At 41.2% G+C, this 17805-nt stretch overlaps 1 protein-coding gene across 1 annotated transcript; it reads left to right on the top strand.

Moving 5' to 3' along the window:
* Nucleotides 1–15160: 15160 nt before the first annotated feature.
* Nucleotides 15161–16813, top strand: tcf21 (transcription factor 21; the record flags this gene model as incomplete). Its single annotated transcript, XM_084559761.1, has 2 exons — nucleotides 15161–15595; nucleotides 16350–16813. The coding sequence occupies 2 exons, from the start codon at nucleotides 15161–15163 to the stop codon at nucleotides 16437–16439; spliced, it is 525 nt and encodes a 174-aa protein (XP_084415887.1). The 3' UTR covers nucleotides 16440–16813.
* Between the last annotated feature and the right edge of the window lie 992 nt (nucleotides 16814–17805).

Below are 17805 nucleotides of genomic sequence, written 5' to 3' on the forward strand. Positions count from 1 at the left end.
TAATAATATAAAGACCATTTTATGGTACACACATAAAGGCAGGATTGACTGGCCTTTGACTTTTCATACGGAGTGCACATTAGAATAAAATTATGCTTCACTGACTCACAACACAATACAGATAATAAAGTGAGAAACAAAACAAGTAATAATGGCAGCAGACTTGCAGACACTCAGACATAAACTTAACTAATATGAGAAACCCTTTTTGAAACTGAGGCTATCGTAATTTACTGACTTTTTATTGAAAATTTGAATTAGCTCAGCTTTGATAAAATGTCCCATTAAAAACTGATTGCACAAACTCTTTTTGTGGTTCTTCACTGACAAAGATCAACAACAAAAAAAAAAAACAATATGCTGACAAAATGTGGCCATTTTGTCAGCATCTCAGCCCGACAGACAGCCAGTGTTTGGATAGGGAAGGAGTTGCTGTAAGCCGTGTGGAGTGGTTCCTTCCTCTCGCTCTAGAAAACAGAGCACTCTGAAAACAAACTGTTGTAAGAACGCAGAGGGGACCATCAGAACGGCACCTAACAATCACACAATCGCAAAAAAACACACAGGAGTTGGGAGGCGGAGTTATTTGAGTTTACCTCAATTACACACCTAGTTGCCCTTCGAGATAACACGTGCTTGCAATCAGGAGTGAAATGCATCATTGTCACTGGTCGTCTTAATGTGTGTGTTTATGTATGTAAGGCGAGAGTGGAGATGCAAAATCTATGTCAAGAGTTTTACACTTTTTTGAATGTGTGTTAGCATGTGCATGCGTCTGTGTGCACATGCTAACACACATGAGTATGTGACTGTGCTGGTGAAGCTCTGGATCTGGGTGGAATGGGGGTGGGAGGTGTTGACATAGAAGGATGTTTTGGGGTGGCATTTGGGGAGCGAGTTGGGGTGAAGGTGTAGAATGATGTCAGGAGAAGGGGGGGGCATGTGATAAGGGGGTGTTGTGTTTTTAGCAGCTAAGATTTAGGGAGAATTATTTGGACAGTGTGTGGTATTGTTGCCTGTTTGTGTATGTGCAAACGGTTTCTTATTGATCTGCCTTTTAAACATACTTTTATCTGTGTGAGATAAAACAAAGCAACAAAAAGTCTCCCACTCGAATACGCCATTCACATGTACACACACACCCACACACACACACACACACACACACACACACACTGATATCTAAATTAATGGTCTCCTTGGGGAGTCATCCAAAGGCCACGGGCGTTTGGGAGAAAAGTTTCTTGGAAAAAGGCTTCATCATCAGAACATTTGCTCATTAGTAACCCCATCTTAGCCATCCAGAGAGAGACAGAGGTACACTAAGGAATACATGGACAAGGTCATATACTTATCATGTTGAAGAGGCATTTACTTTACAGTCTCTCCAGATGATGATAAAAGTGGCTGATAAAGAGCAGTGAGGAATCAGCTTTTGGTGTGAGCAGCAGACACAGGTATAGAGTGTATATACTGTAGTTCAAAGAGAGTCCAAACACAGACAGAAATATATTTGAAAACAAAAAAAACTTTATTTCCAGTTAGCTAGACTCCCTCCGTCTTTTTGAGTCTAACTCGGCACAGGAAGTCATTAAACAGTAAGCCAATAAAGCTGTGTCAGATATATTGTATTCCCCTTCCTCCACAGAGATATAAAATATCGGCCTCCCATCCTCATCAAACACGAGGATCAGCATTTTACAGGCCCACAATGTCCTCGTTTGGAGTTCAGAGGGTTTACTGAAGTAATCAACTGTATTGTTGTTAGGTTTCAACCTAACTGTTTCCGGTTTTATTGAACGTAACTCCAAAGGAAGGAGCATTGCGCGCAAAAGTTTGTTTCAGATGTGAGACGTTTCATCTTCACTAGTCAGCTACTCAAGCATTGGGAAAATCCAATAGTTGGATTTGGGAATCATTCAGATCTGGTATGTCTAAAAGAAAAGAAAAATGAAATATGATCATCAACTTAAAGCAGCATTCATATATTTTTATCCACTAGAGGGCAGAAGAAGTTTCAGTCAAGAGGGCAGATGCATACAGTATGCCAACATGAGCAACTCTGATGAAGACATCATCAGCTTTGCTCTTTCATTTCCCAGCAAGTTGTACTCCAAGCAGTGCAGTTATACCAAGTATGTTCATATGGGATGATACTCACCCCCCAATCCAAATATAATAAAAAATATTTTACAAGATTTAAACAAACCTTTTGAGGGTTTGCATAATATGTTAAATGCTGAAGATAAAACAAATTTCGGCAAATATCATTTGATATGAGTGATTTACAGTCTTTAAAAGTTGTTCTGCTAACTATTTTGAAGTGCAGTCAGATCGCATGTCATATTAATCATGTTAGGTAGGACTGACAGACTACTCAGTGACTGACATGCACAGAAAGGGCAAACAGGAAGCAAACAATTCAAAACATCTATCCAACAAGGGAAGTTGACGTAAACTTGACATTGCGATTTGATGTCAACACAATGCAGGATCCTGGTGTCAGTGTGATTTTAATTTGTAACATCAACTGACTGTCCAACACTGGAAGTTGATCTAAACCCAGAGCTGAGTTTCAATGTCAACTCCATGTAAACTTCCTACCAAAACTCAATATTTATTGAATGTTGGAAAGTTGATGTAAACCCACTGGTGGATTCTGATTTACATACTCATAATTCTTTCTCATAATTTCTCAGAAAAAAAGTTTAATAAACCTCTGCAGCCCATGCTCAGTCTTCATACAGTATGTGTGGGCGCATGTCTGTGAGTTCAAATCCCCCCACGAGGGAAGCGCTTGCGATGATACATGTTTTTCCTTTGTTCTCTGTTTGTCTTGCTTTTCCCCCCTCATGCTCAGTTTTTAACATATTTGGACAAGTATTTTATATCTTACGCAAACAAAGAGGCTAGTTTGGAGGGAAAACAAGCAGACCCAGTTGCTGTTTCTGTTGATAAGGCAGTCCACGCTCTTCCAAAATAAACACGGAACATGTCACTAATAGAGCAAGAGAAGAATGTGTTATCTCTGTTTTCTGCTTAATAATGTTAAAATTGATAGATAGATAGATAGATAGATAGATAGATAGATAGATATGAAAAAAGAGCTTAATAAGCAATAAAACATGATGGAGGGATAGGAAAAGGAGGGAGAAGGCCCTAATCCAAACAGACCTGTGCCAGGATATTTTTACGACTGTCCCATCAGCCATTATCTGCCGGCTCTGTTATGGTTAGGAATAAATACAGACATGGGCAATACCAAGGAGCAGTAGATTTGTGCGTGGGTGTGCGCTAGTAATTGTGTGAATGATTTTGAGTTTGTGTAGTACTGTGTAGTTCCTCGGGCTTATGCATTCAGACTCTCTCATTTACTCTGGCTTTTCTCCACTGCAGCGGCCGGGGAAAAGCAAAGATAACCACAACAGTTTATTCCATTTCATCAGACGCTCTTCTGGCCATTTTAGCCTTAATGGACACTGAGCAGAACTCGCCTTTTTATCTTCTTGCTCAATAAAAATCTCAGGGCCAGTCTGCTCGTGAGACTCTCCGTCTCTGAGCTAAGTAAATATCTGTGTATTGACTTGAGCTGGTGAGAGGGGACAAAAAGAAGCGTTTCAGAGTGTGTTTGTGATAAGCGAAGGGGGATTTTCTGTGGGAAATGATCAGGACAGTATGAGACAGAGAGAAAGAAAGAGAAGATGAGTATATGTAGTTACATGATATCATGATATCTGGCATCAGACTCATCTGTGTGCTCTCCAAACACCTGTGTTTAAGGCGTGGGGTGAAGATAAACGAGGGATTTAAACTTAGACATACAAAGAAATGAATCTCTGGGTGTGTATGTGTGCGCGTGTCCGCCTTTATGCATGTGTTTGCAGGCATTTGTTTGAAAGATGTAGCGTTATGTGTACTTAAAAGCCACTGACACTATTTTTTTAGCATCCACTGCTTATTTAAACATGCGTTTCGCCGTTGTCTATGTGAATTCTCGCTGCGCAGAGACAGAGTTTACACACACCTGCCGCCTCAGGGAAGGCCAGCGACCATGCGTCTAAGCGTGTACGAGCTCTCACCCCATCTGGCCATGTGTGTGCGAGTGTGAGAGGAGCAGAGGTGACGGTGAGTTTGGAGCAGCAGAGAAATGATCTGCAGGGTTTATTATCTTAAATTAGCATCCAGGGGGAAAGAAATAGATAAGGACCCCCATTTAGCTGATGGATCTGCTCTGTGTTTATTCCAAAGCCGAGAAAAAACTTTGTTGTAAAAAGCAGGAAAAATAGCTTTAGATATCATCAGTCCTGGAAAAGCCCAGATGCGTCCGGTTATACCTTTATTCCGCGTAGCATGGCTCATATGGCCTCTGACTGGACAGTTACTGCACTGTACCTCTAGCTCCAGCAGCTTAGGAAGATAATGACTACGCTGACTGTGCTGACTGATGATGGTGTGAAACCCCCAAATTCTGACCCACATTTACACTTCTCACCTCTTAAGATGCAGACTGTTGCTGTCAAATAAATAAGCTGAAAAGTAAATATGCATCAAACAGCTGGACCACAGCTGATACACCACAGCAACGGAAAGCTTTTGCATAACTGTGTGTGTGTCGGTATGTGTGTGGGTGTATGTTTCAGAAGCTACATGGAATATGAGCAATAATATTTTTAACAGAAAGTTTTTCGTTTCCAATTCTGTTTTATTTATTTATTTATTGCTAGATGAGAAAGCTTTAAAAAATGCCATACTGTGGTGAATTAACTGCCCGTAAAGTGAAGTTACAATCCTCAACTTAACTCCTTATCAACAGAAAAAAAAAACAGGAGAAAAGGGAGTAGGCCTATAACAAGAATGGCAGCTCTAGCCAACAAAGATTCTTGGCAAAGAGTCAAAAGAAGAGGTTCTGATACAAAAAGGAAAACGCAGCTTAAGATATTTAAATCAGGAATGGCAAAATGATTACTATTCTTCTTCAGCCTTCAACAGACAAGGTACATGAGACCTAAGACTGTAGCTCACTATATGCTAATACTTTAGATATCAACAGCAGAACTGGCCCGGACTGCAATTTTTCATCCTAAGCTCCCAGATGATCCGTGACTCGCCGCAGATCTACAAATCCTTTGCTGTACTACAATATTACAGCAACCTAATCCTCGGGTGCTGCTGCAGGGAGTAGCAGCCACTCACAGACAGGGAATCAGAACGTTGGTGTTGCAGATGTTAACAAAACATAAAGCCACAGCTTCTAAATTCCATTGAACCTGGCATAGAATTCAAAGTGAAACTAATTTAAGCTGTTTTTAGTTTTCTTATCAGCATAATCTTTAGCTTTGTCTGGCTTTAAGCAGCTCACATGACATAATTTTGAGTTCAGTGAAGGGATTGCCACTTACTTATTCTAAAAGAATCAGAACATCTGTTGATCACTTGGGCTGATTGAAATCAGGGAGTTACATGCCAGTTCATTGTGAGCCACCTAATATTTTCTATGGGCATTTATAGCATGAGAAAGGAGGAGGAACGGGACACAGCCTATATTAAAACATTCAATCCGTTACACTTTTACATGTGGGAAAATTAATACAATGAATAAAGTGGATATAAACTCTGCTGATTTTCTGACCAATACACATAAACAGATATGGAGGTAATATTGATGAACATTATTACTTTTTTGACCTCTTTACATACTATAACATTCCTATGAAATATATCTCCCCAAGTATAAACTCTAACGCTCCCTCTTGGCCAAAACTAGAAGCTCTTTAGACCTTTTAGGTAAACTACCTCAGCCCTTTCGGGCCTCTTTGTGAACATTATTTGAAAGTCCACCAAACTGGAGGAGAGACTGTTAATTCTATAAATGTTGGGGCTGGGGTAACTATATTCCCCTCTGTTTTGGTTTAATTTAGCTGCAGGAAATTACTGGACATTCAGCTTTTAATGTCAGCAAGGCGGGACATAAGCGTCAGTGGTGTCAGGCATTACAATACAACTGGGTGTCATCTGCATAGCAGAGGAACTCAATGTCATATCCATGCATGATTTACCCCAGGGGTGTCCTATAAATAGTGACCAGGAGAAGGCCCAAAATCAACCCTTGTGGGACCCCATATATGAGAGGAGCACAGGAGGAGTAAATATCAGTAAGACTTACTGAGAAGGACTTGTTCGACATGTAGGACATAAGTCAGTCCAGGGCCATATCACGGATGCCAGCAAAAGACTTTACGGTTGTTAAGGTGACACAGTGGATGATACGGAGGAGGAGGATAAATATCAAGTAGGTTATTAGGGCATTGCTTGTTAACAGCTTAACGTGTCGATTTATTTGGCAACAATACACCACAAAGATTTCTATAAAACTAATATCACAAAAGTGGTATCATCAGACAAATATGCAAGAACATGAGTATTTAGCTTGATAATCCAATAAATCCACCGGTCCACAGACATCTGTTTGCGATTAAAGGTGCGGTGCTGTTGTGTCTGTCCACTGCTGCTAAGTGGGGCTGTCTGTGAGCTGCACCGGAGCTTGGGTCAAACACACACACACAAACAAACACATGCACACACTAATGAGCTAGCGCACACACACACACACATATGCACTTGTCTGCTTCCTGCTTGGGGACTTGGGGTTCAGAGGATCTTAGGGGTCTCTCGAGATTTGATGTTAGACGTATATGTGTGTGTGTGTGTGTGTGTGTGTGTGTGTGTGTGTGTCAGGGGCACGTTTATCACAACTTGCATCTCACCTCTTAGTCATCTCCTGTTGGCCTCCGGTAGCCTTGTGTGTGTGTCTCACGGGACAACTGATAGGCAGAAATTAGGTGTTGGAAGGTGCTGCGGAGGTCAGCTTCCTAAATGCACAAACAAACACCATCAGGACAATTTCAAACGTTCTTCTTTCCAGTCCTATTTCCCTCTCATGAACTGAAGGCTTTTCATGTTCATTTTACAAGATTGTGGTAGGTTTGTTGATGTATATTAAGTGCCTGACTCTTTGTGGGTGTGCAGTATGTTGGTGTGAGAGAGTGTGCGCGCTAGCACTTGTATATATAAGTAAAATGTCAATGTTTGTGCAAGTTTCCTCCCTGTGTATCAGATTCACTCCTAGCTAGGGGTGTATCAGCAGAGAAGTCCAGGAGGAGCCCTGATCCTGGACCCTGTGGGGGTGACATTTCCCTGTGGGCCCTGGAGGGAGATTGTAGGCTGGAGGGAAGCAGCCAGGGAGGACATGCGTAATGTCTTCATCCAGGAAGGCAGAGGTTTTCCTGCATTTGGGGCAGTCAACACATCCCCGCTATCAGCAGCTCTGCATGGTTTATCCGGAGATATCGGCAGGTTATGTGGGTGTATCTGACTCAAGCCTGGAGTTTGTTCATGCAGACAAGAGAAAGCTGACGCCCCCATCCACAGAGAACCATGCAGAGAAATACATAAATGCAGAAACGCACACAGTGTTCACAGTGGAGCCTGGGTGTGCTTTGCCAGGCTGAGTTTGTGGTGTCTTCAGGGACTGCTCCTATCTCTCTTCCTGGGGTCTGATAGTACAATGTCTCCCCCTGCACCATGTGTCACCGTCAGTGTTGTGTTAGTGAGTGTGCAATTATGAGCTAAGCGGTCTGCCGAGAGAGAGGAGATACGATGTGGTGAGATCATTTCATTTGCAACAGAAAAAAAAAAAAATATCTTTCATTTTTCAAAATAAAATAAAGACACTGCAATTCAAGCAAGGAGTAACAATGTTTATAATAAAACAGATGGCTCGATAAACAGAATATTTTTTCCCTTGGTAACAACTCAGGAATTTGTGCACCTTATTCTACATGTTGCAAATATTTCCACATATTTCCAAAGAGACACACACAACACACACACACACACACACACACACACCTGTCTCTTCCCCTGAGTAATGAGGAGGAAGAAGATCAAAGCCCAGAACCTGATCCGGCCAATAAGAGCGCAGCACTGTTTATCATATCTCTCCATCATCGCCCTCCATGTTAACAACCGCCTGACTAATCAGGTGTGAATAATACCAGTGACGGTCCAGCATTACATTCCTAATTAGGTGTGTGAAATGGTAATTCTGACATTACATCTCCCTTCATTTACAGAGATCAGTCAGAGATTAGACCAGTCCAGAAGAATAAAATAATGTTTTGGATGAATCTAGATTTCGGATTTACTTTACTCAAACACATGAGTCAACCCAGAATTCTTCTCCTACATCTCAAATGTTGTAATGACTGAAGGTGGTGTTGAATCACCTTAAAAACTGCGTCACTAATTTCGAGAGGGAGGCAGCTGCATAGATGTTAAAACCAAAGTAATAAACTCCAGTTCTACGTTTTGGAAGAGAAGTTCCACTATTTCAAACCAAACTGTAGCATTTTGTTATGAAATATGAATGTGATATTCACTCATAGCAAGCTATAATACGTTCTGCTTAATACCAAATCCCTTGGTTTAAATTAGGTATAAACATTAGACATTTAACATAAAACATAATTGCTTGATCTTAGAGGACTATGCTACAATTGTCATAGAGAACCCTCTGTATATTATTACAGAAAAAAAAACTGTAAGTACTGTAACAGTAAGAAACAAATCATTTTTTGATTCTGTTTAAATTGTGCCCTGGATTACACATGATCATTATTGTGAAATATTTAAAAAATCTATATCTAGTAAACGATTATTCTTTTACAGTTGTAGCTCCCAAACTTTGGAACAACTTGCCTTTCCATTCTAGTCTGGCCCTGACACTGACTGTTTTTATGTTTGAAAGTCCAAAAACGTATCTTCACTCTTTGCCATCTAATTCCGTATGAGAGCTGCCTTTTTTTTAATCAGATTTTGTTCCTGTTATGTCTTTTTTAAGTGATTTAATTTTTTTTTTTTTTTTTTGCAGCTCTGATTATACTACAGCTTTATGTGAAACTGTTCATTGAGCAACATCTTTCTTGGCAACGCACGCCACTAACACCAACAGGGCCGCCGAGAGCACACAAGAGAATTAAAAGAGCTGAAAACCTCCATATATCTATTAATCTTCAGCTGCTCTCAGTAGTTTGTGGAGTATGATGACGTCAGTGAGGACTATCTTCACAGTCTTATGCTCAAACAGCTCTACAGCAAACTATTACTTTGCAACATTATTAATTAAACTGACAAACGCCATATTTTCAAATCGTAATTTTAAATTCAAATGGAGTAATATAATATTATATTTGTCTATTGCCTTTGACTAATATACATATTTGTTCCAGAATAAGATCCCATGGTGGTGATGATAAATAAAATGATTCCTGATCATATGTGTGGATCATAAGGGAACTTTCTCTTTGACTCTTATCAGTAAAGGTTGAATTAATTAATTTAGATCCAAACACTGGTGACCAAACAAGTAATTGAACACGCACCATAGACTTAAAGCTTTATACCTCTTTGAAATACCGATATTAGTGTTTACAGGATTAAGTGTGTGGCCGCATCTTAGCTAAACAGCTTGTTTTTTTGTTGTGACTATTTATTTTGGCTGGACCGATCTGACCAGACGCGAAACAACAACAGAGAGTGGAGTCAGCGGCGGGGACAGTGGAGGGGGGCAAATCTCAGAGAAGGAGAGGAAGAAAGAGGGAGAACTAATGGCCGCTGTGAAGGATTTAGGAGAGCGCCGGGGAGCTCTGGCCTGTTGGGATATCCAAACACACACACAAACACACACACACACACACACTCATCCAATCGGTACCACTGTGTGAGACAGAAAACGGAGCAGGATCCCTCTGCATGTTTATAAACTGTAACCCCAATCACAGTGACACAGACCAGACCTCTGACTCTGAAACCCACCGCCCCATACTGCCCGGTGAAACCGCATACACACACCCTGCTTTTATCTGCTCCTCCAATCACCAGGCCACAAGTTAGACCAGAGGTTGCAGCCGGGGTTACGAAGTGTCACATATACTGTAGTAGAAAACACACAAACACACTCGAACTGCAGCTGCAACACGTCTCACTTACTTCCGACAGGCCGCTCTGGGCACACGGCCAACTCAGCTTCAAGCTTTCACTAGCTGGATGTGTGTGTGCATTCTGAGACGAGCCGTCAATATGTAATACCTGTTGGACCTTTAATTGACAGACTCTACATCAGTCAATAACTAAATCTGTGGGCTCCTCTAAAGTCTGCAGCTTCTTGCTTGTTTGTGTTTCTGCTCCTATCCAAGGGTGTATTTGACACTGACCTCTGTCTGTCAGGTTATGATGTGACTTCTTTTCCCTTTAACCACCAGCTGCAAGCAACTGACCTTTAAAGAGAGGAACGGCAGAGAAACTATGTCCACTCTTAAGAGGGTGAATCCGGAAATGCACCAAAATCCACTGGTAAACAACCAGCAACTGAGACTTTACAGAAAAAAGGTCAGCCTTGTGTTTTAGCGCGTGGAGAAAACTAGGCTTTAACACACGTCAAAGAAGAATGATCGTCCAGCAGCGTGCACCATTGTCTCCAAGCAGTCATGTCTGGTAAATCTATGAGACCACACAAATCAGTTTTGGTTTTGAGATTTCTTAATGATTACTCATGGCAAGATCTGAGTCACACAATAAATGCTGCCTCCATGTGCTGTATATAATGATGGACAAACATACCATGACGTCACCCAAAGGTTTCAGGAAGAGCTGTATTTAAGCTCACTGTGTGCTTTCCAGTGCTGGCTGGACTCCTGGCTAATCTAAAAATGGGCAAAAATGAGGTGAAGTATGAGTGGACTGCTAACATCGTGTGACTGAATTCACCTGTCACTGAAAGCAACCACTTCCTTGATTATGGATACCTTTAATCATTAATACACCTTAAATATGTCCGTTTTTTTTTTATTTCCCTTAAGTTGTACAAATGAGGAAATTCACCAGAGACCAAAATCATCTTTGCAATGGGCTGTACACATGTTTATTTCTGCTGTAAAGTTAGGCATTTCAACAAGGAGGTCTACGGGGATTCTTACTTTTGGAGCCGGCATCAAGAGGCCATTCAAGGAGCTGGATCTTCAGGCGTTCCCACACTGGTTTCATATTTAAGCCTCGTTGGTTGCTGCTTGGCACGGTTTCATGTTACGCTCACATTTTCAGATTTAGCCGGCCGAAATGATACATAGCATGGACAGCGTGAGCACGGCGTCCATATTCAACACAACAAATCATTCTCACGTGCAGTGTAAGCATCTCTAATCTCTTCCATCAAAAGAGCCTCCTGTTGCATGATTAGTCTGCGAGCGGACCAACATACAGAACGCCCAACACATCCATATCCATCCGTCACTCACATTGTGAAACCCAGTACTTTTACCACAGATGCACACACTTGTACAGATTAAGTGTGCTTGCGTGCTCACATTCCAGAGACTAATACAGTCCAGCTCCCTCACACTATAAGGACAAGACTTCCAGGTCATTAACCTACACTGTGACAGAAAATCAGTCTTATTCTGGAGAATAACTGTTTGCCTTCCCCCGGATGTTCCTGTCACTGAATATCAAAGGATTGTAGTCTTTTTGAAATATAATATGATATTTCCACTCCCATAAACATGTTCATAATTCTCTCTTATTGCTCAGTTTGTCCGCTACATCCTTTCGCCCGGTCTTTCTCCACTCCCTGTTGCATCTTTGCACTCTCTGCAACCTCTCTTTTTGCTGTTTTGCTTTGATTTTTCTTCTTCTTTTTTTTTAGAGGTACTTGAACTGAGGTGAAAAGCAATTTGTGTATATGCATGTGTGAGTGTGTGAGCGTTGGGGGAGTATAGCTGTGATAAGGGACAGGGAACTGGAGTGCTTGGACATAGATGGATGATGTTTTTCTCGCCCTGAACCTCGCTCCAGAGTTTCTCCTCTGGTTTGTACAGCTACCAAGCAGCTAGCTCTTTGTTAAATTTTATTTTTTTTGTTTTTCATACCATTCTGTGAGTCACAAAAAATGCATGAGGAGTGTTTTTACAGTAAATAAAACTTTATTTTGCTTCATACCATGATCCCTGTCTCTCGCATTAGTCAGTTGTCAACTGTAACATATTGTCCCCAATAGAAAAGTCCTTCCAACATTGCCGGCACGGAATTTAGTCCATTTACCAAACACTGCGAACATGGATTCCAAGAGTTGCCTGTGGATGTACAGCCGTAACAGTTAAAGTCCTGAGCACAGTAAACGCCGCATAATACACTAAATACTGTAACATAAAATATATTATATAGAGAACAAATACCTCTGTATGCAACTGGATAGTCCTACAAGCAATTAAAGGAACAAATTATGTAACTTGTGCTTCTCAGCAAATGAACTTGTCACGTCCTACCGAGTACACAAGTCCAAAGTTCATGTACTTGATACTGATAACCACCCAAAATCAGCTCAATAGCATTAAATATAAAATATTTGACTGGTCAGGCAGATCTAAAAGCATAACGAAAGCAACTCCAGACCGAAATTCGCCTCCTAAAAGTTTGTAGATGGGGGAGCTTACTGATACATATCTGTAATTGTTTTTAGGAAAGTATATGGTAAAACCACTGTACTTTCAACATGGATGTATTCATGAAGAACTCTATACAATCTATACAAGGTTGCTGACTGGTTGGGAGCCTCGTAACCTCAGCATGTTGTATGGAATAGTAGCGATTGTTGTGTTTAATGTCTTGGATTGACGTCATATTACTACAGCATGATTTTTGTCTACACATTGCAGTATGATTTTCAAATGGCAAACTCTTTATTCTTGCAAACCTGCTTATTAACACACACATGAACACGTAGCAGAGGTGATTCTTTGCTTACTGTATGTGTGTGAGAGAGAAATGATAATGACCCGAGGCGTCAGGTGTCCCCCTCGGTGGCCCTGTGAACAACATCTGGAACCCGTCCCTTCATGGTGACGTCACACAACCAGCCTAACCTTTGGCCCCAAACCGGCTAATTAGCAGCATGTCCCTCCATAACTGCCGGGGTCCCCTCTTTTGTCTCTCTCCATCTTTCTCACTCCCCCCTCTCCACCTGTTGCCTCATGTCACTGTGAGTGTGACCGAGGCTCTGAGAGGGAAAAACCGCTGCTGATTTTGCAGCACCATGCTTTGTCATTCACATGGAGGGCTGTTACATGGGAAGTTTTGCTAAATTTTCTCGAGCTTTATTTACTCTGGACCACATGAGAATTAAAGTCATTCCATGTTCAAATGATTATGATTGTATTACATCAGGGTCCGTGTTTTATCGACGCACAGGGGAGAGGAAAATAGATTATTTTTCATGATGCTATTTTAGTTCACCTCCCTCTCCCTCACTCTCTCTGGTGGATCCATGTATCTCAGAGGTGATCATCAATCTAACAGACTCTATTATTACTTTTCCACTAAGTGCTTTGATTTTCAGCCCACCCAGAAGATTAAGCCCCCTCCTTCCCCTCTTTCCTCTCCCTCCATCCCCTCACCTATCTATTCCCTCCCCTCTTTCTCTCAGTTCTGCTCTGTGTAGCAATATTTTACTCACTTATGTTATCAACCCTATGTAATTCTTCCTAAAATGCATTGTTCTTTCAAGTTCCTCCAAGCTTTTTTTCCACTTGAAGAAAGTCAGCTCGATCACAGTTGTGGTATTGGGTGTTTCTACCAGATAAATTAGATAATGCCTGTTTAGATGCACTGTGACACCGGAAGCAACGGGGCTAAAGGTCAGCTATCTGGAGACACACCTCTTATCCTTGCACGCTTCAGCTGTGCAGGCAAAGCTGCTATGTTCACACACACATTCTCTCGCACACACACACACCACAGGCTAAATCCTGCATCCCAAACTAAAAAAGATCTCCAACTTCCTGCAAAAATCATCGCATTTCATTCAATTAACGATTGCCATCATTGTTCTCTGTGTGTACCCCAAAGGTTTTCCACTTAAAGCAGCTCCAGAGACTTCTGTTGTTTGGACTTGGCCCTGAGTGGACCGGGTGCATCGAGCATCGGTGTGGAATGATGTGGAAGGCCAAACAGGGGATTGTGGGTGCCGGGTATCCATTACATCAGAGGGGACCAAGGCGCCAGTTTGCCATTTGAGACGTGACACCCCTTGCACTTTATTCTGTTAACTGGCAAGATGTGCTGAAAGTTATGTGTGAGCGGGAAAGGCTAAACACTGATGCTTTCAAGCTCTCATTAAAGACTACAATTAATTCATGAATCAATTTGATTTATTCCTGAATTACTGGCTCGTAAAAATAACACTTTTAGTATTATTTTGTACCTTAAGATGCAACACCAGCTCTTACAGGTGATATATTACAGAAAACATATTGCAATTTTGCTCATTTCTAGTTTGTAAGAATAAGCATCTTTGTGACTCTTACAGCTGAGATAATGTTTAAACATTTGCCTTATTTTGAACCCCATTACTTTACTTACAGCCGACCTCATTTGATGAGAATTCAGGGTGCCTTCTGGATCTAATGTCTCTGGGTGATAAAAGCCATTTTCTTAAAATCAGAACATTTCATTAGAGCCTGCTGTCACACCATAGACACTTACTACATTAACATGATTTGTTTTTCTATCAGGATGGAGAAATGTTAAAGTTGAAACATATAGTATATACAGTTTTAATTAAACCACATTTTTTTCATTTTCCTCCTTTTTTTATTAATCTGGTTGTCAAAATAAAGTCCAGTCTTGACCTGTTAGAAAAGTTCAAAGAAGCCCTTGCGTAGTTAGCAAAAAAAAAGTAATTTTTAGTAGCCTAATTAATCTGTCTGGTCTAGTTGCCTGAAGGGAATGAATGCTTGGTGAGCTGGGATTAAATTGTGTTTAAAATAAACCCATTGCTGAATTTTTTTTCTTGGAATCCGTCCAGGGTCCCTTAGGATCCTGGAAACCTTAGGGAACCAGTAAGTTAGATCAGCACCAGTGTCTCCTCCCAGCATGAGGTAACGCCCTCTTTGGTCATGGAGATAAAAAGTCTGATTCTTTCTGCCCTGTCCACGCACAGTTTGCTGTTCATGAAGATCAAGGCGTGTGTTTGCGCACCCTGCCCATTCCCGTCCAGCCTAAGCTTCTTGCTCTCATGTTTTGAGCGCGCTCCGGTCGAAGACGGTCCACCATGTCCACCGGGTCTCTCAGCGATGTCGACGACGAGCTCCTGGATGGCATCCTGAAGTTTGGCTCCTCCGGTAAAGACTCCAACGAGAGCACAGAGGAGAGCTCCAACTGCGAGGGCACTTGCGCAAACGAGGAACTGAGAGATGCGCCTGGCAAAAAACGTAAGACGGCGTCCCGGAAAACGGCACCCAAGGGTGGGGCGCAACAGGAGGGCAAGCATGTGCAGAGGAACGCGGCCAACGCCCGGGAAAGAGCCAGGATGCGAGTCCTGTCCAAAGCATTCTCCCGGCTGAAGACATCCTTGCCTTGGGTACCGCATGACACCAAGCTCTCCAAACTGGACACGCTGCGCCTGGCTTCCAGCTACATAGCGCACCTCCGGCAGATTCTAGCCAACGACAAATACGAAAACGGATTTATTCATCCCGTTAACCTGGTGAGATGGGGTGCACGGGAAACCTAGATTAAAGTTCGTTTTTGGTGTTAATGTTTAGGTGTCTTTGAATGCGGGGAAATTTTAAGTTTCTTAAGACTAAACAAAGTAGGCTTTATGCTTTAAACTTATCAGTATTTTATTTTGGCCTGCAAACGCCACACTAGGCCTCATGTGCTCCAGCAACCAGGTGACGAATGATGGCCGTGTCAAACAGGTGCATGAAGGAAGAAAAACGGCCTGTTTCTCAAGTCATATTGACGAGCCAATAAGTACGAATGGCAGGACAGTTTAAAATCAGTGGTTGTTTTATTTATGTAAGGTCACAATTTCGAAAATATGTCCTTTTGGAGCGTAAATCAGTTTATGGAAACAAGTCCATTAATGTTGCAATAACTTAAATAGCATGGCACATATGCCTGACACTTAATTTTTTCTTTTAGGAAACTAATAAATACGTAAAAACATAAACATGGCCTATAAACGATTAGTATTTAATGCACCAGTAAGAAGTCGGTAAGATATATTTAAATCGTTTAGGCTAATAAGATCATAGGCAGAATATTTTAAGTCATTGCTATTTGGTTAGGCTATACATTTTTTATTTTTTATTTTTTTGATCTGCTTAAAATAATTCATTCCTTGCCTAATCATTGAAGCTGATAAATGTGCACTAAGCCTATTTGGTCTTAATTTCTGCCTGACCGAAATAATTGCGTGATGAATGTGCCCTAATTGACTGCATTTTCCTCCGCAGACGTGGCCTTTCATGGTCGCAGGTAAACCGGAGAACGATTTGAAGGAGATCCTGAACACAACACGGTTGTGTGGGACAACGGCGTCTTGATGCAACTGAATGGACACTATTTTAAAAGCAACGATTTACCAAGAGAAAAACCCAACAAGCAAACAAACAAACAAACAAACAAACATCTTGACTGAAATGCAAGTCTCATCTCTGCAGACTTTGAGTGGGAATAAGGGAGGGAGTGTGACCTCCCTGCTTCGTTCCCGTAAAGAAAAAAATATATATTTAAATACATTCTGTCAGCTGTTGTCTTTGCTGGTTCAAAGATACTTTAAACTGCTTTGTTATGTTTTTTATAGTCTGCTGATGCATTTTTCTTATCTGTGCAGGCCCCTTTGGCAGCATGGCGGATGGATATGCACATGAAATTTTCCACTGTCTCAAATAGTTGTACAGATTACATGTATATAAAATATATTTGTATCACTTTTGCGCTTTGTGTTCTGATATCTGGTTTTCTTTTTTTCTTTTTTTTTTTTATTTATTACAGTGCATTGACCCAGTAACCTCTCTTATCAATTCACTCCTTCAGAATAGCAGAACCTGAGCACCAACAAAGCGTCAGAGTCCAGATAAGTCTCTCTCTGTTGTTTCTGAAAGATAACAGTGGACATGGTTGCCTTTACATAAACAAACGTTTGGCTAAAGAGACACATTAGGAACCCGAAAATGGAGCTATTGTAGTTTAAACAAATTGGATTTATCTTCTTGCTAATGCCACTGATAAATGTACCAAAAAAAGTAGGCTAAATAAACTGCCCTTTAAGGTGAGATTCTAATGGTCTAATTAAAAATATATATTTTAAAAAACAGCTAATTGTAAGTGGTTACATATTTGGAACCTTTTACCATTTTTAAACAATAGCCAGCAAACGTAGCCTACATTTATTTCATGAAGCAACATCTGTAGCTAAAATTTGATTTATTTTATTTTTTCCCTAGTTAGCATGAGGCTAACTAACTGTCACGCGCGTCGAGCTGCTCTCTGATTGGAGAGACTATTAAGGATTCAGCCAATCAGAGGCGAGGAGAGCAGCGTCCCGAGCTGCTGCAGGTCGGAGGACGTTTTAGATATTTTGAAAGTTGTGGAAAACGTGCGGCCTGCATGAGCTTTAATCCGGCCCAGACCAGTTGTTTTAATTTGCTCGGGTTATGACCGCTGTGTTTACATCATGCCGACAGTTATTTATGCGGTCTGACACACGGCCTCCCTCTCTCTCTCTCTCTCTCCTTCTCTCCCTCGCTCTCTCTCTCTCTGGTTTAAAAGAGAGGAACCGCTGAAGAAGTGTCGACATAGATCAACATTTTTTTTTATACGTAATCCCTTGGCTTTTTTTTTTTCTACCTCTCACACTCTTCCCTCTTAGAAATGCTCAATGGTCCTTACTAGTTTCATTAAAACAAT

Source organism: Chelon labrosus (assembly GCF_963514085.1).
Source record: "Chelon labrosus genome assembly, chromosome: 14".
NCBI lineage: Eukaryota > Metazoa > Chordata > Actinopteri > Mugiliformes > Mugilidae > Chelon > Chelon labrosus.